Source organism: Schistocerca cancellata, chromosome 2 (assembly GCF_023864275.1).
Source record: "Schistocerca cancellata isolate TAMUIC-IGC-003103 chromosome 2, iqSchCanc2.1, whole genome shotgun sequence".
Lineage (NCBI taxonomy): Eukaryota > Metazoa > Arthropoda > Insecta > Orthoptera > Acrididae > Schistocerca > Schistocerca cancellata.
In genome coordinates, this window is record NC_064627.1 from 912,120,008 (window position 1) to 912,146,348 (window position 26,341).

Consider the following 26,341-nt stretch of genomic DNA (forward strand, 5'->3'; position numbering starts at 1 on the left):
GCCGAGCCCGAATCTCGTCCGACACAGAGCGGAATGAAACATCACTGTTTCGATACAATTAGTCCGTTCCAGGCGCAGGTGGACTGAAACAGTCTTATTTTGAAACAACGATACAGTTTCTGTGTCTGGCTCGAGATTCGAGACAAGGGCGGAATAAAACACCACTGTTTCGAAACAGTGAACCATAACCGTTCCGAAACACTGAAACAGTTCCAGGTATCGATACACTGTATCGAAACATAGAAACAGTGGCCAAGTCTAGTTGCGCAGTTGGAGGTGAGCCGCCAGCAGTGGTGGATGTGGGGAGAGAAATGGCGGAGTTTTGAAATTTGTAAGACTGGATGTCATGAAATGCTATGTATATTATGATTTTTCAACACTATTAAGGTAAATACATTGTTTGTTCTCTATCAAAATATTTCATTTGCTAACTATGCCTATCAGTAGTTAGTGCCTTCAGTAGTTTGAATCTTTTATTTAGCTGGCAGTAGTGGCGCTCGCTGTGTTGCAGTAGTTCGAATAACGAAGATTTTTGTGAGGTAAGTGATTTGTGAATGGTATAGGTTAATGTTAGTCAGGGCCATTCTTTTGTAGGGATTTTTGAAAGTCAGAATGCGTTGCGCTAAAAATATTGTGTGTCAGTCTAAGCACAGTCATGTACAATTTTTCTAAGGGGACGTTTCAAGTTAACCTAATTATTCCGAAATTCCTAACATTAATGCGACAGTTTCCGTTATTACACATGGCCGTTTGAAAAGTATTGACAGTTCTTTTCAGAAACGACAGAATTACAGTTACTTGGTGAATGTTGTACTGTCAACCTTAATTCACCGCTCCATAGCAGCAGAAGAAGAACTATCGGTCTAGTAGGCAGCATTAGTTTCTGACGATTCCTCAACAATATGTTTTACTATGCTTTTATAAGAAATGAAATTCGTTTATATCCATAATGTCCGTTTTTTCCCATGATAAGCGTTTACACTTTATGACTTTTGCTTAATCTAGTACAGATACCAAAACAATGGACATAATATGTTAGAAAATAATGTAGAGAATTCCTGTAGTGAGGTACATATCAACGTTCTGTCATTTTAAAACGTTACTCTTTCATCGAATTTTACATCTAAGGATCAACATACATTCTAACTTTCAACTAATGGAAATATCTCTACAAGCATTTTAAAGTAGTTCACTTTCACAACTAAGATTTGCGTTTGTTTACCTAATCTGCAGGATACAAGACTTATCTAAGCATATGTAAATGTCATTACTTCCACTTCGACCGAGCGGGGTGGCGCAGTGGTTAGACACTGGACTCGCATTCGGGAGGACGACGGTTCAATCCCGCGTCCGGCCATCCTGATTTAGGTTTTCCGTGATTTCCCTAAATCACTCCAGGCAAATGCCGGGATGGTTCCTCTGAAAGGGCACGGCCGACTTCCTTCCCAATCCTTCCCTAATCCGATGAGACCGATGACCACGCTGTCTGGTCTCCTTCCCCAAACCAACCAACCAACCAACTTCCACTTCTAGTAAAAAGCACAAAATTTGAACCGTAAAAAAAGGTCACAAATTGTGCACTATAAATGCATAATGACGTACTCGGCATCGTGCTCCGAGTCACGTGCCTTAGTGTTGGTTTCAGTAAAATGGCGTCATGTATAGTTATCTATGGTCTATGCATTCGATTGAACGGAAAAACAATAGACTGGCCTACCGGTTGTTAAAACCAGTCTTTTGTTACACCACTGTCCCCTGGACGAGGTGCGGCCGTCGGAACTATCACAGTGGCGGCAGTGAGTCAGTTTTATCATCTTCCACGTGGAGCAATGACGCTAAAGAACGTCGCGAAAACTTTGCACTGACTAAGGCTCTGCTCCTACTAGAGATGTGTCAAAATTATTAGGCTCCAGCTACTTTAAAAATATTCACAGTAAGGTATCACAGGGATGAACCTAAAACTGAACTAGTTAATGTGTATTACCTTATTCCTTACTGACATATTTATCCATTTGACGTACTCCTTACTGCGGTTTCACAAAGCCTTTGTACTGAAGCATCGTTATTCCATGTAGGCTATCAACTAATCTTTCTTTCATTCCTTCCGTTTTTGTAACTGCAAATTTCTTGACTGTTTTTCTCTCTTCACTATTGCCCTTAAGTTTCCTATGGGGTTCATGTCAGGACTGTTCCAGAGTCAGGGCAAAACTTTTCAAGAATCTCGACACACACTTTGCTTTATACTTTACAGCATAGTTCACTATCATGTACGAAAATTCCATCACAATTCGACAACGACTCACTGATTTGTGCCAACAGCTAGTCTTGCAGAATTTTATTGTACTTTGCCTGCACAGTTGTACCTTCAACAAAGTGTCACCTGTCAAGTCCTTAACAGACATCACATTCCACACCATTATACAGTTATACAGGGCGACTTTATATATATATATATATATATATATATATATATATATATATATAAAGTTCGAATGGCTCTGAGCACTATGCACTATGGGATTTAACATCTGAGGTCATCAGTCCCCTAGACTTAGAACTACTTAAACCTAACTAACCTAAGGCCATCACACACATCCATGCCCGAGGCAGGATTCGAACCTGCGATCGTACCAGCAGCGCGGTTCCAGACTGAAGCGCCTAGAACCGCTCGCCCACAGCGGCCGGCGGTGATTAACATTTCGTATTACAGGCGTCTAGTGGTAGTAGAGGTGACTTAATAGATAAAGTTTTCGCAATGAACCCCTGTCTGGTAATGTATTGTTCGGATGTAAAGTAAGTTTGAAGGTGCCCCTTTTTCACACTTTCGGCTGCTGATACTGCTGTCTCTCACGAGTACGCTGCATCATTCAACATGTGACGCTGTTCACATCCCTTATATATCCTTCCAGATCTAGTTACAACGCTAAACAAGAATAACATTAATACTGTCTGGTGGCTGCTCTACCTGTCACAGAGAACTGCAACTCTAATCATTTACCTATCTGCCAATGGCGCCTGCGAGTATGGATTTACGTTGACATCCTACCATATTTTCTGGCTACTTCTCTTTTTCTGTCGGGCACTATCACCCTGAGAGTAAATCGCTTGGGAGTGAATACACCGACCCCAACGTTTCTGCTACTTTTGAAAGACATACTGGAAGTGTTCCTTTGTTAAGGTGTTTAGTATCCTCAACGATTCTACTTGAATGTCCGCCACTGTGTCATATCTCCACCCTTACCACTTGATGTTGATGTTGGGGTAGAGCAAGTAATCGCACGGAGCTAAATCTGGCGAGAGCGGTGGATGGAGAATAATCTTGATTTTAGTGAAATATCCCAATATACTGTAGGCTATATAGGGTCGCGCGTTGTTATGACTGAGTACCAAAATGGTTCAAATGGCTCTGAGCACTATGGGACTTAACATCTATGGTCATCAGTCCCCTAGAACTTAGAACTACTTAAACCTAACTAACCTAAGGACAGCACACAACACCCAGCCATCACGAGGCAGAGAAAATCCCTGACCCCGCCGGGAATCGAACCCGGGAACCCGGGCGTGGAAAGCGTGAACGCTACCGCACGACCACGAGATGCGGGCTACTGAGTACCCAGTCCTATGTACGACAATTCTTTACACGTCTTCTCGTCAAGTCCTCCCTCAAACGTTTTGCAACTTATCGATTGAGCTCTTTATGAATAATGTCGTCGAAAAAAGTATAAAAAAAAAAAAAAGGCACAGATCAACGGGGAGTTAATGTTTCTCTTGACATGTCGAGCTTTTGCTGGGCGAGGTGAAGAACCCTTTCAGTGCTACGATTACTAATTAGTTTCACTGCTGTAGCCACAGACACACTGAAAGGAAGTTTGGACCGTCCTGAAGCAGTTTACTCCCTCGTGATCGTCTTGAAGCAGCAGAGGCACAAACTTCCCGTTAATATTTCTCAATTTCAGTTATTCTGACAGAATTCTTTCACATGTGTCATGACTTATTTCCTAGGTACTGCAGAGGTCTTGCACTGTCCGACTTTGTAGAATCAGATCTCTCACTTTTGAACAGTTTTTGGTGCGATTCCAGCTGACGACTGATCGGAATGGTCATCAACATCAGTCTTCGGTCGCCCATTTCTGAAATGTTTATACCAGTCTTAAGTCTGTGTCTGACCTACAACGTTTGTCCAAAAGCTTGCTTCAACAATTGGTGTGTTTCTGCTGCGGGTTTCCCAAATTTAGAACACTTTATATAGACATGCTCGTTTTTCAGGACAGCCATCACAAAATCACAGTGTCACTATAATACCACGATGGAAATACACTCACCGAACCACTGAGCTCGCAGCCACTTGCCATACACCGATAGTAGAACGATTTATGGGCGGTTACCCACTGGTGTTTCAGTCTTTATATATAATAGGAAATGTCCCGACTAAATGACTGCCGGCCGGGATGGCCGAGCGGTTCTAGGCGCTACAGTCTGGAACCGCGCGACCGCTACGGTCGCAGGTTCGAATTATGCCTCGGGCATGGATGTGTGTGATGTCCTTAGTTTAGTTAGGTTTAGACAATGCTAAATTCTAGGGGACTGATGACCTCAGAAGTTAAGTCCCATAGTGCTCAGAGCCACTTGAACCATTTGAACTAAATGACTCGTCATCGCCCAGCCCAAAACGCTAAAAATAGGAATTTGAAATTTGGAGAGAGTGTTGACCTCATATTATAGGCATCGTTTCAGGTGGGATTTTTCGAAATTCAACCCCTAAGCGAGAGGAATAGGGGATGAAAAGTTTTTGAAAATAATTTGCTATTAAGGCAATTTCGAACTTAGAACTACAAAAATTTGTTTTTGGTTTCTCGGTAAGAAATAAAAAAAAGGTGATTCAGCATTTTTGGAAATGCAGCCACTATTTGGGTAAAATAGTGGGCGAAAATTTTCTTTTGAAAATAAATAATTATTAATGTACTACTAAAGCATTTCTAAGCTTCATTTGTGAAAAGTGATATTTGGCTTCTCAGTTAGGGAAAAAAAACTGTTTCAGGGTTTTTTTGAAAATTCAACCCCTGAGGGTGGAGGATGATACTTTTTATGAAAATATTTCATTGTATTAAATGTGTGATGTCTGTTCTTTGGACATGTCCGAAAGAACAGACATCACATGTATAAGAAAGACGCTGACAGCCAATGATATCTTCACTGCAGATGCAAATTGAGCTCAAACTGTTTCGAGAATCACCGAAATATGGGGAATAATGAGGCTAATGAGCAGTGGCACTGAATCAGTAGTGCACGGTATAAGTTGAGAATATGGGTCTGACAGGGGGCGTGCTGGGGTAGTCAGTGTGGTTGTGGTGACCACTGTGGACTGTGTCCCGACGGCGCAGTGATCAGCACACCTGCCTGGTAAGCAGGAGACGCGGGTTTGAGCCCCGGTCCGGCACAAATTTTGACCGTGCCACTTTGATATAAATCAATATGCACAGGCAGCTAACGTCTTTAATACCTTTGTGTCTTCGTTATATCAACACATATCTAAATCTATGATAACTGGTATATGACTTCAAAAGAAATGTCTACATCTACATGGATACTCTGCAAATCACAGTTAAGTGCCTGGCAGAGGCTTCATAGAACCACCTTCACAATTCTCTATTATTCCAATCTCGTATAGCGCGCAGAAAGAATGAACACCTATATCTTTCCGTACGAGCTCTGATTTCCCTTATTTTACCGTGGTGATCGTTCCGCCATATGTAGGTCGGTGTCAACAAAATATTATCGCAATCGTCTGTTACACTTTTTGTGTCCTGCCAATAAAACGCAGCCTTTGGTTAGCAAATGACTCTGAGCACTATGGGATTTAACATCTGAGGTCATTAGTCCCCTAGAACTCAGAACTACTTAAGCCTAACTAACCTAAGGCCATCACACACATCCATGCCCGAGGCAGGATTCGAACCTGCGACCGTAGCGGTCACGCGGTTCCAGACTGACGCGCCTACAACCGCTCGACCACACCGGCCGGCCTTTGGTTAGCCTTCCCCACATCGTTTTCTATGTGTTCTTTCTAATTTAAGTTGTTCGTAATTATAATACCTAGGTATTTAGTTGAATTTACGGCTTTTAGATTAGACTGATTTATCGTGTAACCGAAGTTTAACGAGTTCCTTTTAGCACTCATGTGGATCACCTCACACTATTCGTTATTTAGGGCCAACTGCCACTTTTCGCACAATTCAGATATTTTTTCTAAATTGTTTTGCGGTTTGTTTTGATCTTCTCATGATTTTATTAGTCGATAACCGACAGAGTCATCTGCAAACTACCGAAGACGGCTGCTCAGATTGTCTCCCATATCGTTTATATAGATAAGGAACAGCAAAGGGGCTATGACACTACATTGGGGAACGCCTGAAACGACTTCTGTTTTACTCGATGACTTTCCGTCAACACTACGAGCTGTGACCTCTTTGACAGGAAATCGCAAATCCAGTCACATAACTGAGACGATATTCCGTAAGCATGCAATTTCACTACGAGCCGCTTGTTTGGTACGGTGTCAAAAGCCTTCCGGAAATCCAGGAATACGGAATCGATCTGAAATCCCTTGTCAATAGCACTCAGCACTTGATGTGAATATAAGAGCTAGTTGTGTTTCACAGGAACAATGTTTTCTAAACCCATGTTGACTGTGTGTCAATAGACCGTTTCCTTCAAGGTAATTCATAATGTTCGAACACAATATATGTTCTAGGGGGATGTTAGGGGATGAAAGTTAATGGAAATATCACCAACAGAACTCAAAAACAGGACTAGCAAAGACCTCTGGCTACAGCTACGAGAATCGATATTTGGTCAGAAGTACATTCGGAAAATACCGTGCTTCTAAAGGCTTAATCAGCGTGAAAAGTTTAGAAGATGTAGCAGTTTTTGAATAAGATTAAAAATATGATTAAAGGAAAAAAATCTGTGGAGACCTCACAGTCTACGTGAGCGAAGTAGCATGCGCTAAACTGGTTATTCATATTTGGAAACTTCCGTACACCACCAAGTATTTGTCGCTGTGTGCTTTCACTCCAGCGGACATCAAGATTGCTTTGGTGGACTGCACCTACACTACTCGCCATTAAAATTGCTACACAACGAGTATGACGTGCTACATATGCGAAATTTAACCGATAGGAAGAAGATGCTGTGACATGCAAATGACTAGCTTTTCATCGATTCACACAAGGTTGGCGCCGGTGGCGACACCTACAACGTGCTGACATGAGGAAAGTTTCCAACCGATTTCTCATACACAAACAGCAGTTGACCGGCGTTGCCTGGTGAAACGTTGTTGTGATGCATCGTGTAAGGAGGAGAAATGCGTACCATCCCATTTCCGACTTTGATAAAGATCGGATTGTAGCCTATCGCGATTGCGGTTTATCGTATCGCGACATTGCTGCTCGCGTCGGTCGAGATCCAATAACTGTTAGCAGAATATGGAATGGGTGGGTTCAGGAGGGTAATACGGAACGCCGTGCTGGATCCCAACGGCCTCGTATCACTAGCAGTCAAGATGACAGGCATATTATCCGCATGGCTGTAATGGATCGTGCAGCCACGTCTCGAGCCCTGAGTCAACAGATGGGGACGTTTGCAAGACAACAACCATCTGCACGAACAGTTCGACGACGTTTGCAGCAGCATGGACTATCAGCTCGGAGACCACGGTTGCAGTTACCCTTGACGCTGCATCACAGACAGGAGCGCCTGCGATGGTGTACTCATCGACGAACCTGGGTGCACGAATGGAAAAACGTCACTTTTTCGGATGAATCCAGGTTCTGTTTACAGCATCACGATGGTCGCATCCGTGTTTGGCGTCATCGCGGTGTACGCACATTGGAAGCGTGTATTCGTCATCGCCATACTGGCGTATCACCCAGCGTGATGGTATGGGGTGCCATTGGTTACACGTCTCCGTCACCTCTTGTTCGCATTGACGACACTTTGAACAGTGGACGTTACATTTCACATGTGTTACGACCTGTGGCTCTACCTTTCATTCGATCCCTGCGAAACCCGACATTTCAGTAGGATAATGCGCGACCGCATTTTGCAGGTCCTGTACGGGCCTTTCTGGACACAGAAAATGTTCGACTGCTGTCCTGGCCAGCACATTCTCCAGATCTCTCACCAATTGAAAACGTCTGGTCAATGGTGGCCGAGCAACTGGCTTGTCACAATACGCCACTCACTACTCTTGATGAACTGTGGTATCGTGTTGAAGCTGCATGGGCAGCTGTACCTGACTACCTGTACACCCCATCCGAGCTCTGTGACTCAATGACCAGGCGTATCAAGGCCGTTATTATGGCCAGAGGTTTTTGTTCTGGGTACTGATTTTTCAGGATCTATGCACCCAAATTGCGTGAAAATGTAATCACATGTCAGTTCTATTACAATATATTTGTCCAATGAATACCCGTTTATCATCTGCATTTCTCCTTCGTGTAGCAATTTTAAAGGCCAGTAGTGTATTTTAGGATAACCTTAAAACGATGCAAGCGGAAGAGTTAAAAGAAATAGGTTTCCGGAGTTTTCCGTTTGGTTGTGGCTGAAAGGAAGTAACGGGGCAACGTCGACTCGGACAGCGGCACCTGGAGAGGGTCATTACTTTTCGATCACAGCCGAAAGCTGCGGGGGCGGCCGCCCTGGGGAGTCGTGCTGCAGGGGGCGGGGGCGCACGTGAGAGCAGCGGCTGCGTCCCGGGAGGGCTGGCGGTGCCAGGCGCCGGCTATTTCGGGGGCGAGGCGTGCCGGCGCCGCGGCCGCCTGCAGCAGCGGCCACCAGCCACCAGCCAGTTGCTCGCCGCTGTCCGCTGCGGCCGCCTATTTCTGTAGCCAAGCGGTCGCCCTCTGCCAGACCGCATTCTGCCGGCTGACGCGCTCTCGGACGCTCCTCACTTAGCGGAAGAGCCAGATTCTCACGTACCAGCTACCGAAACTCCTCTTCCCTCGTCCGACTCCTAGCCCGCTGCACCGTATTCGACTTGACATTTCTTTTAACCCCGTAACTTGGAAAGAAGCGAGTTTTTAACTACCAGTGCAACCATAATGATGCTACGCTACTGGCCATTAAAATTGCTACACCAAGAAGAAATGCAGATGATAAGCGGGTATTCACTGGACAAATATATTATACTAGAACTGACATGTGATTACATTTTCACGCAATTTGGGTGCATAGATCCTGACAAATCAGTACCCAGAACAACCACCTCTGGCCGGAATAACGGCCTTGATACGCCTGGGCATTGAGTCAAACAGAGCTTGGATGGCGTGTACAGGTACAGCTGCCCTTGCAGCTTCAACACGATACCACAGTTCACCAAGAGTAGTGACTGGCGTATTATGACGAGCCAGTTGCTCGGCCACCGTTGACCAGACGTTTTCAGTTGGTGAGAGATGTGGAAATTGTGCTGGCCAGGGCAGCAGTCGAACATATTCTGTATCCAGAAAGGCCCGTACAGGACCTGCAACATGCGGTCGTGCATTATCCTGCTGAAATGTAGGTTTTCGCAGGGATCGAATGAAGGATAGAGCCACTGGTCGTAACACATGTGAAATGTAACGTCCACTGTTCAAAGTGTCGTCAATGCGAACAAGAGGTGACGGAGACGTGTAACCAATGGCACCCCATACCATCACGCTGGGTGATACGCCAGTATGGCGATGATATACACGCTTCCAATGTGCGTTCACCGTGCAATGTCGCCAAACACGGATGCGAGCATCATGATGCTGTAAACAGAACCTGGATTCATCGGAAAAAATGACGTTTAGCCATTCGTGCACCTAGGTTCGTCTTTGAGTACACCATCGCAGGCGCTCCTGTCTGTGATGCAGCGTCAAGGGTAACCGCAGCAAGGTCTCCCAGCTGATAGTCCATGCCGCTGCAAACATCGTCGAACTGTTCGTGCAGATGGTTGTTGTCTTGCAAACGTCCCCATCTGTTGACTCAGGGCTCGAGACGTGGCTGCACGATCCGTTACAACCATGCGGATAAGATGCCTGTCATCTCGATTGCTAGTGATACGAGCCCGTTGGGATCCAGCATGGCACTGCTTATTACGCAACTTGGATCCATGAGCTGTTCAGCTGACTGTGCGATAATTCTCGCACTTGTCAGCTCTTGCCGTCTTCGGAATTGTGTGGATGATGCTTTTCCGAACGTCAGATGGTATTTCGCCAGACTCATACATTCTACACACCAACGTGGATAGTCGTTTTGTTGCCACTTCCCCCAATGATTTTAGAAATTCCGATGGAATGTTATCTATCCCTTCTGCCTTATTTGACCTTAAGTCGTCGAAAACTCTTTTATATTCTGATTCTAATACTGGATCCCCTCTCTCTCCTAAATCGACTCCTGTTTCTTCTTCTATCGCATCAGACAAACCTTCCCCCTCATAGAGGCTTTCAGTGTATTCTTTCCACCTATCCGCTCTCTTCTCTGCATTTAACAGTGGAATTCCCGTTGCACTCTTAATGTTACCACCCTTGGTTTTAATGTCACCGAAGGTTGTTTTGACTTACCTGTTTGATGAGTCTGTCTTCCGACAATCATTTCTTTTCCTATGTCTTCACATTTTTACTGCAGCCATTTCGTCTTAGTTTCCCTGCACTTCATATTTATTTCATTCATCAGCGACTTGTATTTCTCTATTCCTGAGTTTCCCGGAACGTTTTTGTACTTCCTCCTTTCATCAATCAACTGAAGTATTTCTTCTGTTTCTTCGCAGTTAGCTTCTTTGTACCTATGTTTTCCTTCCCAACTTCTGTGATGGCCCCTTTCAGAGATGTCCATTCCTCTTCAGCTGTATTGCCTACTGAGCTATTCCTTATTGCTGTGTCTATAGCCTTAGAGAACTTCAAGCGTATCTTGTCATTCCTTAGTACTTCCGTATCCTACTTCTTTGCATATTGATTTTCCTGACTTAAACTTCAGCCTACTCTTCATCACTACTATATTGTGATCTGAGTCTATATTTGTTCCTGGGTACGCCTTACAACCCAGTATCTGATTGAATCTCTGTCTGATCATGGTGTAATCTAACTGAAATCTTCGTGCACTACCCGGCCTTTTCCAAGCATAGCTGCTCCTGTTGTGATTCTTGAACAGGGTATTCGTTATTACTAGCTGAAACTTGTTACAGATCTCAATTAGTCTATCTGCTCTCTCATTCCTTGTCCCAAGCCCATATTCTCCTGTAACCTTCTCTTCTACTCCTTCCCCTACAACTCCATTCCAGTCCCCCATGACTGTTAGATTTTCATCCCCCTTTACATAGTGTTTTACCCTTTCAATATCCTCATACACCTTCTCTATCTTCTCATCTTCAGCTTGCGACGTCGGCATGTGTACCTGAACTATCGTTGTCTGTGTTGGTTTGCTGTCGATTCTGATAAGAATCCTATTCGTAACGAATCCTACTCCTGTTACACCATTTTCTGCTGCTGTTGATATACCCAAAACTCATCTGACCAGAAATCCTTGTCTTCTTTCCACTTCACTTCACTGACCCCTACTATATCTAGATTGAGCAGTTATGCCTTGAAAACGACAGGGTATGCTAGTGTCAATATATCGGCGGTTGTCGACGACGTCACCTGGCTGCTTTCCTGTAAGTTATCCGAACGTTGTATACGCCGGGGGACACTCAGGTCTCACATGCAAATAATCCTAAAGACACTGATCGTCATAAAAAAAGAGCTGCACGCAGAAGAATCCGACCGATCCACTGTAAACCAAGTGTTTATGTTGCACACGATGCCAATGGCTACTTTTGCACGGTCGGTCGCATATTCGGGGCACGCTGCTGGGATTTGACGTGGTGCCCATTGCTTGACGTGAGAGGGCCCCAAACAGTCATGTCGGCCAGTGCGACAGCGGGTAGCGCCACTAGAGCATCACCTGAGCGTGCAATATGCCTTGGCGCTATATTCCGAGGTTGCCCAGCTAGAAGAGTTCTTGAGCGGCCGCATCCTAAGGCTCCGGGAGGCTGAGTGATCCTACTCCCACACCAGTCGTAAGGACACCACCATTGTCCGTTTTTGGTACAGATATTGGAAGCCAAAAATGCACTACATGTAGGATATGGGCATGTAGGAGATGCACCACATGGAGGGAGGACCGAATGATTGTGTGCCACGCGAGAACAGATCCAATGGCAACAACAGGGGAAATTCAGCGGGCTGTCCTGCCTTTTATGCAACATCCTGTAAGTGCTAGTACAGGTGAGAGGCGGTTGCATGATGTAGGGCTCGCCGCACGCCTACAGTTTCATGACGCCTGCCACTCCCCCCTCATTCCCCCCACGCGGAACGACGAACATGGGGTCCTGCAGACTGGCAGCGGGTCATCTTTAGGCAGTGCCCACATAAAGCGACAATAAAGCGACAAAAGCGACCGACAACTGGATACGCCACACACCAGCTACAAGCGGCAACATCGAACGATATGTTCGGATGTCCAGCGTGCGAGCGACGAACTTCCGCTACCAAGACGTTTAATAAAGCCGACCAGCTGTTTTTATAAAACGGCATCCACAAACCGTAGAATAGTGTAGCTCGAGAGTAAGGCAACAAAATTAGCTTTACTTAGGAAATAAAGCGATAAAGGAGCACTAGGCAGGAAATTTAAAAAGGAAGGAATCTTCATGGGGAACTTCGTGATTTATATCATCAGTTAGGAAGATGATCACACAGATTCTTCGAATATACGAGGATGAGCACAGATACGTTCGCCTATATCCTCAATGAATTAAGGGCGAGTGTTTCTTACGTGATGAGTCCCGTTTCTGACCTGGAGGCAACGACCACCAGGTCTGTATCTGGAGGTGCAGTGGAGAGCGCCAACAAGGAACGATTTGTGGTCTCCCATCACACGTCCTATCAGGCTGGTGTCATGGCGTGTGGAGCAATATATCCTACGGTGGCCGCTCACAGTTAGGGCTCCTAATAGGCTCCATAACAGCCGCAGGCTTCTTGGAGAAGGTTCTATAACCAGTGCTTCTGTCGCTCGTCAACACCTATGCCCATTCCCTGTTTCAACGGGACAATCTCCAAAGCTTGCATGCAGCTGTGGACACACCGCACGGTCAGTCGCATCGCCCGAGTTCTTCCCGATCGAGAATGTGTGCAATGCCTTGGAATCTGTCATTAGGACTTCACTTCCACCTTCAATCTGCAGGAACTGCGCACTCGGTTACAAGTAATATGGAATAGAGCATAACAGGACTACATCTGAGACTTGTACCGCTTCATGCTGCGACGCCTGGACGCTTGTATTCACGACCGTGGAGCCAAGATGCCACGCTAACGCGTATGTTTTATGGCCGTGTACCACAACAAATATTGGTCCTTCAAAGTTGAAAGAATAATCATTTCGTATGTGTGGTACCATCTACCTGCGTGCCAAAAAAGATCGCAGTCTGCATTTTCCGTCCGGGTGTAGCTCGTTTTATGACGATGTTAAGCATTTGTCCAGCAACTCGCATGCTTTTCTGCCTTCCTACCTATGCCACCAGTACAGGCAGCTTGCCAACCAAAGAGAGAGGTAATGTGTAGAGAGGATGTGGCACGCTATGTAATGCCTCCCCACCCCACCCCCCCACCCCACCCCATCCCCCTGCGTTGCCAAGCCGCACTTTCAGCCGTTGTAATTTATGTGGTTATTTTGCAGTTGTTATGAAAACGAGAGAGCTCGTGTTTGTATGTGTAAGCTGCACAATTTCTCCCTTGTGTTCAGCGTAAAAATGTACGCACATGTCTGGACTAAAGGCGGATGATTGATGTGTATATATTTTACGTATCTCCTGTAACTGTGCAGTATTTTGTACTTCGGTGTAATTGTTTACTTGTGTAATGAACCTTGTTTCGTCAGAGTTCTCCTTGCCACACATTTTAAGCCATTTCATATTTCCTAAATTCTGTAGCGATTGAGAATTCTGCTAAAGGCTTGCAGTGGAGTCTGTATCATTTCCAAAACTTCAGAAGCGTAATATCGTAAGTTTTTGCTCTCATTAACAGATGGAAGATCAGGTGAATTAGGTCTCTTTTGTATGATTATTCTACAGCAATTGTTTCACTTTTCGACGCTTTCAATAGCCTTTACTCCAATATTTTACCACTATCACGAGGACACAGGAAAAAGCCAGGAAGAAGAAGAAATTGTTAAAACATTGGGTTCATATTCACGAACAACAGCGTTCAAATCCTTATCCGACAATTCTAGTATAGACTGCCGGTGATTTCATTTGAAGCCAACCCTGTTATGTTGTTTGGGCACTGCTAGTTTGCTTCCACAGCCAAGCTTGCGCGCCATTTACAATGACCTTTAAGTTCTACACCTTCATCTACATACATATTTCACAAGCACACCTTCATCTACATACATATTTCACAAGCTACCGTACGGTGTATGGCTGAGGGTGCCCGTTATCACTACTAGTCATTTCCTTCCCTGTCCACTCGCGAATATAGCGAGGGAAAAAGAACTATCTACATGCCTCCGTTCGAGCCCTAATTTCTCTTATCTTAGTGGTGCTTACGCGAAATGTACTCGTACCATGGCGGCAATAGAATCGTTCTGCAGTCGGGTTCAAATGCCGGTTCTATAAATTTTCTCGGTAGTATTCCTCGAAAAGAACGTCTCCTTCCTTCCAGGGATTCCCATCTGAATTCCCGAAGCATCTCCGTAATACTTGCCTGTTATTCGAACCTACTGGTACCGAGTCTAGCAGCACGCCTCTGAATTGTCCGATGTCTTCCTTCAATCGGACCTGGTGAGGATCCCAAACACTCGAAAAGCACTTAACAACCTTTACAAATTAACGACGCTTTTGTAAAATTCTCCCAATAAAGCGAGGTCGATCATTCGCCTTCTCTACTACAATCCTTAGGTGCTCGTTCCATTTCATATCGCTCTATAACGTTACGTCTAGATATTTAATCGATATGACGGTGGCAAGCAGCGCATAACTAATTTTATATTCGAACATTATGTTTTTTCTTTTTTTTCTCGTTCCGTTAACTTTTATTTTTCTACGTTTACATATAGCTGCCATTAATCACACCAACAAGAAATTTTGTCTAAGGCGCTTCAGCCTGGAACCGCATGACCGCTACGGTCGCAGGTTCGAATCCTGTCTCGGGCATCGATGTGTGTGATGTCCTTAGGTTAGTTAGGTTTAAGTAGTTCTAAGTTCTAGGGGACTGATGACCACAGATGTTAAGTCCCACAGTGCTCAGAGCCATTTGAACCTTTTTGTCTAAATCATCTTGTATACTCCTACATTCACTCAACAACGACACTTCCCGTACACCACTGCAAATAGTCGCAGAATGCTGCACACCGTGCCCGCGAGATCATTTATGTACATAGGAAATAGAGGCGATCCTTTCACGCTTCCCAGGGGCACTCCTGGTTACCTTTGTCTCTGATGAACATTCGCCGTCGAGGACAAAGTTTTGTGTACTGTTACTTAAGAAGTCTTCGAGCCATTCACATACCTCGGAACCGGCACAGTATGCTAGTACCTTCTGCAGTGGGACGCGGTGTCAAATACTTGAATCTGTCTGTTGCCCCACATCTATGGTACTCAGCTATAACGTGAGAAAAGGACGAGCTGAGTTTCGCACAAAACCGTGCTGATTCGTGGACGGAAGCATTTCCGTCTCAAGAAAATTTATTGTATTCAAACTGGGAATATGGTTCAGATGGCTCTGAGCACTATGGGACTTAACATCTGTGGTCATCAGTCCCCTAGACTTAGAACTACTTAAACCTAACTAACCTAAGGACATCACACACATCCATGCCCGAGGCAGGATTCGAACCTGCGACCGTAGCGGTCACGCGGTTCCAGACTCAAGCGCCTAGAACCGCTCGGTCACACAAGCCGGCTAGGGAATATGTTCATGAATTCTACAGCAAACCGATGTTAAGGATATTGATCAGTAATTTTGCTGGTCTGTTCTTTTACACTTCTTACATATAGGAGTCACCTGCGCTTTTTTCCAGTCGCTTGGGGCTTTGCGCTGGGCGAGAGATTCGCGATATATGAAAGCGAAGCAAGGGGCCAGTGCAGGTTCTCAGGACGTGGATCTTCCATCCATTCTTTCTTTCTTCCTCTTTGTCCGTCTGTCGGGCTATCTGTCTATGTCTATGTCTTTGAGCTTCTGTGCGTGGAGACAAAAACTGCGTGGGAAGTAAACTCCTGACGACATCAGCCTTGCAGGCGTGTGAAGTGCGCCGCAGAGCGATCAAGGGACAGTGATGTAGTGCGCGTGTGACGGATGCAGCTTTTTCCAGAGCGCACTCTTAATTAACAATAGCGTGCGGCAGCAGTGAGAGTGGAGCCGCCTTTGTGTGAACGGCCTTCTCCTGGCGCCCTTGACGTGACGTGGATCGTAATTCCGGCCACTGGTCTGTGCTCGTCAAACCGACAGTCAGCGGCAGTCCATAAGCGATCAATCGCTGTCACTCGTTCTTTGACCGAGCGAGGTGGCGCAGTGGTTAACACACGACGGCTCGAACTCGCGTCTGGCTACCCTGATTTAGGATTTCTGTGATTCCCCTAAACCTGTAAGGTGTCAGGCAAATCCAATACCTTCCATGAAAACCCTGACATGATTGCAAATCCGGCAGTATGTCACATAGCTCCGAGTAAATTCTGACATTAAATTAACCAAAGTAATACGATCAACGAGTGAGCAAATGGAATACCACAGACTAACACAAGAACGCCTAAATGCATGTCATACCTTCCCACCTTGAAACAGACGCAGTTCCGAGGGAAGAAACGAGAACAGAAGCCGAGAGCAGACTCGTGTAGGCTAGGAGGCCCTACGATAAGGGACGGACACCCACGTCGTCAGCCGACCGCCAGAACCACCCCCCAGCCCATGTTAAAAGATAGAGCCCTCCAGAAGAACAGTATAGATCTTACGATAACACTAAAAGGGCCACACCAGCTGCAAGTTTTAGCGTGCGACTTTTTCGCATCTCTGTTACGTTGCAACGTTAAAAACATTGCCCCACCACGAAAAGTACACTCCTGGAAATTGAAATAAGAACACCGTGAATTCATTGTCCCAGGAAGGGGAAACTTTATTGACACATTCCTGGGGTCAGATACATCACATGATCACACTGACAGAACCACAGGCACATAGACACAGGCAACAGAGCATGCACAATGTCGGCACTAGTACAGTGTATATCCACCTTTCGCAGCAATGCAGGCTGCTATTCTCCCATGGAGACGATCGTAGAGATGCTGGATGCAGTCTTGTGGAACGGCTTGCCATGCCATTTCCACCTGGCGCCTCAGTTGGACCAGCGTTCGTGCTGGACGTGCAGACCGCGTGAGACGACGCTTCATCCAGTCCCAAACATGCTCAATGGGGGACAGATCCGGAGATCTTGCTGGCCAAGGTAGTTGACTTACACCTTCTAGAGCACGTTGGGTGGCACGGGATACATGCGGACGTGCATTGTCCTGTTGGAACAGCAAGTTCCCTTGCCGGTCTAGGAATGGTAGAACGATGGGTTCGATGACGGTTTGGATGTACCGTGCACTATTCAGTGTCCCCTCGACGATCACCAGTGGTGTACGGCCAGCGTAGGAGATCGCTCCCCACACCATGATGCCGGGTGTTGGCCCTGTGTGCCTCGGTCGTATGCAGTCCTGATTGTGGCGCTCACCTGCACGGCGCCAAACACGCATACGACCATCATTGGCACCAAGGCAGAAGCGACTCTCATCGCTGAAGACGACACGTCTCCATTCGTCCCTCCATTCACGCCTGTCGCGACACCACTGGAGGCGAGCTGCACGATGTTGGGGCGTGAGCGGAAGACGGCCTAACGGTGTGCGGGATCGTAGCCCAGCTTCATGGAGACGGTTGCGAATGGTCCTCGCCGATATCCCAGGAGCAACAGTGTCCCTAATTTGCTGGGAAGTGGCCTTGCGGTTCCCTACGGCATTGCGTAGGATTCTACGGTCTTGGCGTGCATCCGTGCGTCGCTGCGGTCCGGTCCCAGGTCGACGGGTACGTGCACCTTCCGCCGACCACTGGCGACAACATCGATGTACTGTGGAGACCTCACGCCCCACGCGTTGAGCAATTCGGCGGTACGTCCACCCGGCCTCCCGCATGCCCACTATACGCCCTCGCTCAAAGTCCGTCAACTGCACATACGGTTCACGTCCACGCTGTCGCGGCATGTTACCAGTGTTAAAGACTGCGATGGAGCTCCGTATGCCACGGCAAACTGGCTGACACTGAAGGCGGCGGTGCACAAATGCTGCGCAGCTAGCGCCATTCGACGGCCAACACCGCGGTTACTGGTGTGTCCGCTGTGCCGTGCGTGTGATCATTGCTTGTACAGCCCTCTCGCAGTGTCCGGAGCAAGTATGGTGGGTCTGACACACCGGTGTCAATGTGTTCTTTTTTCCATTTCCAGGAGTGTATAACGTTACTCATTGGATAGACAGAATTTTTGTAGGCGGAGCTTAAGGTTAATATTGAGACCCTTATTGGTCAGTTGAAAACACAGCCAGATATCTTTTTTTAAACCAACGTCGGTAAATTGTAGTAAGGAGAAGTTAGGAGAGAGTTGTTTTCGAGACGGCGAGGTGCATGGAGCTGTGCCGCCCGCCGCCCCCTGACGCTGCCTGTATACCGACAAGGTAATGAACGCACGCGATGCCGCATTTTAGAGCGCATAAGGCTTCACTCAGAACTCCAGAACGACCAGGCCACCAGCATATAACTCACGATAAGTAGTACTGTGAACAATCGACACAGAAACATTTAAGATAATAGATGAAACGAGACAGCGCCAAGTTCGGGTCATCTGTCATAAAAATGAGCTAAGCTGCCGTAGCTTCGGCAGTCGCCCAACAAATGATAACACCAGCAACCGAGTGCACGTTAAGACGTTGCTCTAATTCGTGTCAACACAACGACTGTCACTGCCTGCCTCTGTAAAACTGTAACGGCAGTCAAGCAAAGTTTTCTAATTCTGTGTACTGCTGTAACTGTCACTTCTTATTGTGAGAATTTTATTATTTTTAATTATTTACTATTTTTTCTTTACCAGTGTTTTTCGTTGGCTCCGTGGTGAAGTACCAGACCACGAATAAAAGGTCCCCCAGTCACTCCTAGGATTCTTATCTGCATTTATAGCTTCTTTACAAGGGCAATGTTTGTTGTGCAACTGCCGAGTCGCACCATGGTTCGAAGTGCACGTTAATCTGTAGGTCCTCCTACAACTGGTTGGTTAAATCAATTCAAATGTCCAACGGAGGAAGGTAAACGACCATGCCTAGTAAAGCATTCTGGTGTTCAGACCATTCTTACTGTTTCTCAGTGTTTCATGTAATTACGGTCCGTCCGCAGCTCGTGGTCGTACGGTAGCGTTCTCGCTTCCCACGCCCGGGGTCCCGGGTTCGATTCCCGGCGGGGTCAGGGATTTTCTCTGCCTCGTGATGACTGGGTGTTGTGTGATGTCCTTATGTTAGTTAGGTTTAAGTAACTCTAAGTTCTAGGGGACTGATGATCATAGATGTTAAGTCCCATAGTGCTCAGAGCCATTTGAACCAATTTGAATTACGGTCCGATGTTTGCAGCTACCGCTTGAAAATGACATACCAGCCGAAATTGACCAATATCAGCAATTAAATACCGTAATAGACTGCGGCACAAAGTGCCCGTAATTCCCACCCATTATGATCCTTAAATTTGAAATTTGGCTCAAAGCTGCGTACAATCTTCGTCTGTAATCCCGCAAAAACGTGGACGCCAGCTACTTCTCTCTCGTGCTCGACGGCGCTCCAGATAGCAAGATGTCGACATACGCAAAAAAAGAGGCCACAGCTCGGAAGTGCATGTGGGGTGTAAGAATGGCTAACGATGTGACACAGGCGCCAGACTTCCCCCACAGTTCTGCCCGACTCCATCGTGGACGTCTCACACGATCGGAAGGTCGTCACACCCCTCTTACTCACTTTTCAAACCTTCTTTGGCGCCTCTGCGATGGAGGTTGGAACCGGAGCGGCGCTCGTAGAACTCCACAGCGCCGGCTAGAGGGCGCTGTCGTCGGTGTCTCGTAGTACCAACTTATGAACTTGCACCTACGCCGTGGCATCGTTGCTATCGATACCACAGCCCCTTCTCACACATTTCGCGATCGAAAAGACAGTTCATAGCGCTATGAGCAGCAGATAGACGTTCTCCACAACGTTTGACACTGCTGACACCCTCGGACCTTTCAATCTTTCTTCAACGACGTTGTAGGGCTGCGTCCCTATCGAATGTGATCACGCACCTTTTGGAGCACAGCGCGTCTGTAGTTTTTACCCTCGTGTAAAGGTTGGGACCATTAAGGACCATTCAGCACCATTCGACGAACGTTTAACCAGATACGAAGCAGCAAAGCGTCCTTACGCATTTTCAGCGTCCATATCTCGCGTCTTCTTGTGGGGTGATCACGGAGGAGGGGCAGAGGATTCGGCAAAACCCTCAGTACCACCCACCCGCCTTTGTTGAGCACCTTAAAAATCTACCTATACACATAGAAACCGTGACGAAGTCCCAGGCTACACTGCTGCTCTTTCGCCGCTGACAGTAGGCCATCTGGAATTGGAGAGTGTTGAAGGGGTTGCTCGCCTGCAAGCGCCTAGGACTTCGTCACGTGTTCTGTCTGTACAGATACACTTTCGAGATTTTCAATAAAGGTGAGTGGGTGCCACTGAGGCGACCTTAGAGGGTGGTTTTGTTGTTTTATTCATTCACGTGTCAATGTCGCATCCCTCCTCCCCTCCGCTCCCCTCCCCCCCCCCCTAGCCCCCATCCTGCGATCACCCCACAGAAGGATACAAAATGAGAGCGCTGAAAAATCAAAAACACCCTTTGCTGCTTCGGATCAGATTCAAATGTCGTCGAGTGGTATTGAATGGTCCCTACTGCTTCCATATGGTACACGAGAGCAAAAGGTGCAGTCGCACTGCTCTACAAATGGATGCGATCACGTTCCATAGGCTACGCGGGGTAGCCGCGTGGTGTGGGTGCCTTGCCACGGTTCACGCGGCTATCCACATCGGAGGTTCGAGTCCTTCCTCGCGCGTGGGGGTGTGTATTGTCCTCAGCGTAAGTTACTTTAAATTAGATTAAGTAGTGTATAAGCCTAGGTACGGATGACTTCAGCAGTTTGGTTCCATAGGAACTTACCACAAATTTCCAGATTTCCACGTTCTATAGGGACGTTCTATAGATGGGTAGATCACATAAATAATCACATAACTAATGAGGAAGTATTGAATAGGATTGGGGAGAAGAGAAGTTTGTGGCACAACTTGACCAGAAGAAGGGATCGGTTGGTAGGACATGTTCTGAGGCATCAAGGGATCACCAATTTAGCATTGGAGGGCAGCGTTGAGGGTAAAAATCGTAGGGGGAGACCAAGAAATGAATATACTAAGCAGATTCAGAAGGATGTAGGTTGCAGTAGGTACTGGGAGATGAAGAAGCTTGCACAGGATAGAGTAGCATGGAGAGCTGCATCAAACCAGTCTCGGGACTGAAGACCACAACAACATAGGGACGCTGCCCCACAATGTTCTTAGATAGGGATTGAAACACCCGAGGGTGTCAGCAATGTCAGAGGTTGCGCAGAACGTCTTCCTGTTTTTTATCACAATGAAACTGTCGTTTACGACCGCGAAATGTGTAGGAGTCAAGGGGTGGTTTCATTGACGCCCTTTATGCCACCCCCTGCGCACTTTCATGCCGATTGTAAGAAGCAATGTGTATGGAATGTTTTCCTCGACCATTCATAAAAAGAAACCGCGCGATTCCAACGCTGGGCGTCGCGATTCTGGCCTCCATCACAAAGGCGTAAAAAGAAGGGGTGAAATGTGGGGCCGGCCGATGTGGCCGTGCGGTTCTAGGCGCTTCAGTCTGGAACCGCGTGATCGCTACGGTCGCAGGTTCGAATCCTGCCTCGGGCATGGATGTGTGTGATGTCCTTAGGTTAGTTAGGTTTAAGTAGTTCTAAGTTCTAGGGTACTGATGACCTCAGATGTTAAGTCCCATAGTGATCAGAGCCATTTGAACCATTTTTGAAATGTGGGTAAGAGGAGGAATGGCGAACTTCCAATCGTGTGACGCGTCCACGGTGGCACTGGGCAGAATTGTGGTGAAGTTTGGTGCCAATGTGACGTCATTAATCCACATCACCCGTCACAAATGAACTTGTGAGCTCTGGCCTTTTTCTAGCGTGTGTCGACACCTGGCTGTACGAAGCGTCGTCGAGAACGAGGGCGACGTCGCAGGGCACCGTTACAGAGGAAGGCTGTACACGTCTTCGAACCAAATTTGAAACTTAAACGTCGCACTGGGTGGGAATTACGGGGTACCGAAAAAGTGATGCTTTAATTCTGTAGCTGTCTGTAATTACACTACAAGGCTGAAAATGGTATAATTTTTAAAAAAATCTATGCTAGTAATGAAGGTGGTATAAAAGTCTTTTTGAGAGGTTTCTGGGTTGAATGTTTGTCGTCGAAATCTACTGCAATCATTTTGTCAGAGCAGCAATAAAAAAAAATTGATTATGTAAGGTCCGCCAGTTATGCAAAACACCGTTTTTTCTAAGTTCCCGAACATGTTTCACCACCTCCGTGCTATCATCAGTGGGCTTACGTTTTATTTAATCTGTAATGCGAACATCTTTACAAAAGCAAAACGAGGATAATGGAATGTAGTCGAATTAAATCGGGTGATGCTGCGGGAATTAGATTAGGAAATGAGATGCTTAAAGTAGTTCAAAATGGCTCTGAGCACTATGGGACTTAACATCTGAGGTCATCAGTCCTCTAGAACTTAGAACTACTTAAACCTAACTAAACTAAGGACATCACACACATCCATGCCCGAGGCAGGATTCGAATCTGCGACCGTAGCTTAAAGTAATAAATGAGTTTTGCTATTTGGGGAGCAAAATAACTGATGATGGTCGAAGTAGTGAGGATATAAAATGTAGACTGGCAACGGCAAGGAAAGTGTTTCTGAAGAAGAGAAATTTGTTAACATCGAGTATAGATTTAAGTGTCAGGAAGTCGTTTCTGAAAGTATTTGTATGGAGTGTAGCCATGTGTGCAAGTGAAACGTGGACGATAAATAGTTTAGACAAGAAGAGAATAGAAGCTTTCAAAATCTGGTGCTACAGAAGAATGCTGAAGATTAGATGGGTAGATCACATAGCTAATGATGAGGTACTGAATCGAATTGGAGAGAAGAGAAATTTGTGGCAGAGCTTGACGAGAAGAAGGGATAGGTTGGTAGGGCATATTCTGAGGCATCAAGGGATCACCAATTTAGTATATGAGGGCAGCGTGGAGGGTAAAATCGGAGAAGGAGACCAAGAGATGAATACACCAAACAGATTCAGAAGGATGTAGGTTGCAGTAGGTACTGGGAGACGAAGAACCTTGCACAGGATAGAGTAGCATGGAGAGCTGCATCAAACAACTCTGGACTGAAGACCACAACAACAACAATTAGAAAATTATGGAAATATTTAGTTCAAGCAACAATTGGTCTCTTTTTGTTAATATCTTTACACTCGGTTTGCATGGTTTTTCAGGATCACTTGTGTGTTATTTATTACAGGTAGTTTGTCATCTGCAACCAAACAAAAAGAAACTAACTGTTGTTTGAAGTAAATATTTCCATAATTTTGTAATCATTTAGTAAAAATGTTCACATTACAGAGTAAATAAAACAGAAGCTCACTGATGATGGCACAGAGGTGCTGAAACATGTTTGGGAACTTGGAAAAAACGGTGTTTTGCATAACTGGCGGAGCTTACGCCCAACAATTTTAACTGCAAACACGGTAAACAAAAGGAGGTGCAAATCCAAATGATGAATTTTTGATTACATTGTGAGGGAGGGTTAATCAAGTGCCGTAGAACAGTTTGGGTGCAAGGTATAATGAGAACAGCTGCAGCCGCGCTACATTTAAGTCGGCCACCGGCGGCTACCGTAATATGGCGTGAGTCACACGGAGCGGCGGCGGCAGCGGCAGACACCGCGGCCAGAGCCGACTACTCACCACGTCGTCCTTGGAGTCGCACTCGCAGAAGACGTTGGCCAGCGTCGGCGCGTGCGTCTCGGGCAGGATGCGCACGAACTCCACGCCCACGCCGTGCTGAAACACAAAGGCAGGCCGCCCGTTTACTACACGGCCACTCTGGCGCTCGGCGCTGCTCAGCATATAATAAGTTGTTTCTGTAATTACTTTTAACGTTTTTGATATATGGATGTTTGGGCAAACTTTGGTGGCTCTTCAATCGCTGGACGTTCTGCCATAACGGAGGTTTATTTCTGTGTCTCCTTGAGTTTCAAATAAGTTACAGTTCTATGTATTGCCATAATCCTGTAAGCGACACTGGTTGTTGTTGTTGTTGTTGCTGTTGTGGTCTTCAGTCCAGAGACTGCTTTGATGCAGCTCTCCATGCTACTCTATCCTGTGCAAGCTTCTTCATCTCCCAGTACCTACTGCAACCTACATCCTTCTGAATTTGTTTAGAATTTGTTTAGTGTATTCATCTCTTGGTCTCCCTCTGCGAATTTTACCCCCCCCCCCCCCCCCACGCTGCCCTTCAATACTAAATTGGTGATCCCTTGATGCCTCAGAATATGCCCTACCAACCGATCCCTTCTTCTAGTCAAGTTGTGCCACAAATTTCTCTTCTCTCCAAATCTTTTCAATACCTCCTCATTAGTTATGTGATCTATCCATCTAATCTTCAGCATTCTTCTGTAGCACCACATTTCGAAAGCTTCTATTCTCTTCTTGTCTAAACTACTTATCGTCCATGTTTCACTTCCATACATGGCTACACTCCATACAAATACTTTCAGAAACGACTTCCTGACACTTAAATCTATACTCGATGTTAACAAATTTCTCTTCTTCAGAAATGCTTTCCTTGCCATTGCCAGTCTACATTTTATATCCTCTCTACTTCGACCATCATCAGTTATTTTGCTCCCCAAATAGCAATACTCATTTACCACTTTAAGCGTCTCATTTCCTAATCTAATTCCCGCAGCATCACCCGATTTAATTTGACTACATTCCATTATCCTCGTTTTGCTTTTGTTGATGTTCATCCTATATCCTCCTTTCAAGACCATGTCCATTCCGTTCAGCTGCTCTTCCAGGTCCTTTGGTGTCTCTGACAGAATTACAATGTCATCGGCGAACCTCAAAGTTTTTATTTCTTCTCTGTGGATTTTAATTCCTACTCCGAATTTTTCTTTTGTTTCCTTTACTGCTTGCTCAATATACAGATTGAATAATATCGGGGAGAGGCTACAACCCTGTCTCACTCCCTTCCCAACGACTACTTCCCTTTCTACATCTACATCTACATTTATACTCCGCAAGCCACCCAACGGTGTGTGGCGGAGGGCACTTTACGTGCCACTGTCATTACCTCCTTCCCTGTTCCAGTCGCGTATGGTTCGCGGGAAGTACGACTGTCTGAAAGCCTCCGTGCGCGCTCTAATCTCTCTAATTTTACATTCGTGACCTCCTCGGGAGGTATAAGTAGGGGGAAGCAATATATTCGATACCTCATCCAGAAACGCACCCTCTCGAAACCTGGCGAGCAAGCTACACCGCGATGCAGAGCGCCTCTCTTGCAGAGTGTGCATGTCTTTCGACTCTTATAACTGCCATCTGGTTTCTGTACAACTGGTAAAAACATATAAAAAAACGCACCATAAAGAAATTATCCGAATGGGACGCAAAACGGTAGATATGATGTACACGTACAGATAGACAAACAAACGATTACTGTTTCAGAAAAATTGGGTGATTTTTTTAAGAGAAGGAACTTCACAAATTGAGCATGTCAATAACACGTTCAAATGGTTCAAATGGCTCTGAGCACTATGGGACTCAACTTCTGAGGTCATTAGTCCCCTAGGACTTAGAACTAGTTAAACCTAACTAACCTAAGGACATCACATACATCCATGCCTGAGGCAGGATTCGAACCTGCGACCGTAGCAGTCGCGCAATAACACGTTGGTCTGCCTCTTACGCAAGCAGTTATTCGATTCGGCTTGGCGTTGATTGATAGATTTGTTGGACGCCCTGCTGAGTGATATAGGGATATCGTGCCAAATTCTGTCCCACCGGCGCGTTAAATCGCCAAACTCTCGAGCTGGTTGGAGGCCCCTGTCGGTAATGCTCCAAACGTTCTCAACTG

At 46.1% G+C, this 26,341-nt stretch overlaps 1 protein-coding gene across 4 annotated transcripts in view; it reads right to left on the reverse strand.

Moving 5' to 3' along the window:
- Nucleotides 1–26,341, reverse strand: part of LOC126162853 (phospholipid transfer protein C2CD2L) — a 585,870-nt gene that overhangs the window by 199,402 nt on the left and 360,127 nt on the right. For all 4 annotated transcript variants that reach the window (XM_049919629.1, XM_049919628.1, XM_049919627.1 and 1 more), the window contains exon 2: nt 24,172–24,267. In XM_049919629.1, coding sequence (XP_049775586.1) covers nt 24,172–24,267 — 96 coding nt within the window. The remainder of the gene's footprint in view (nt 1–24,171; nt 24,268–26,341) is intronic.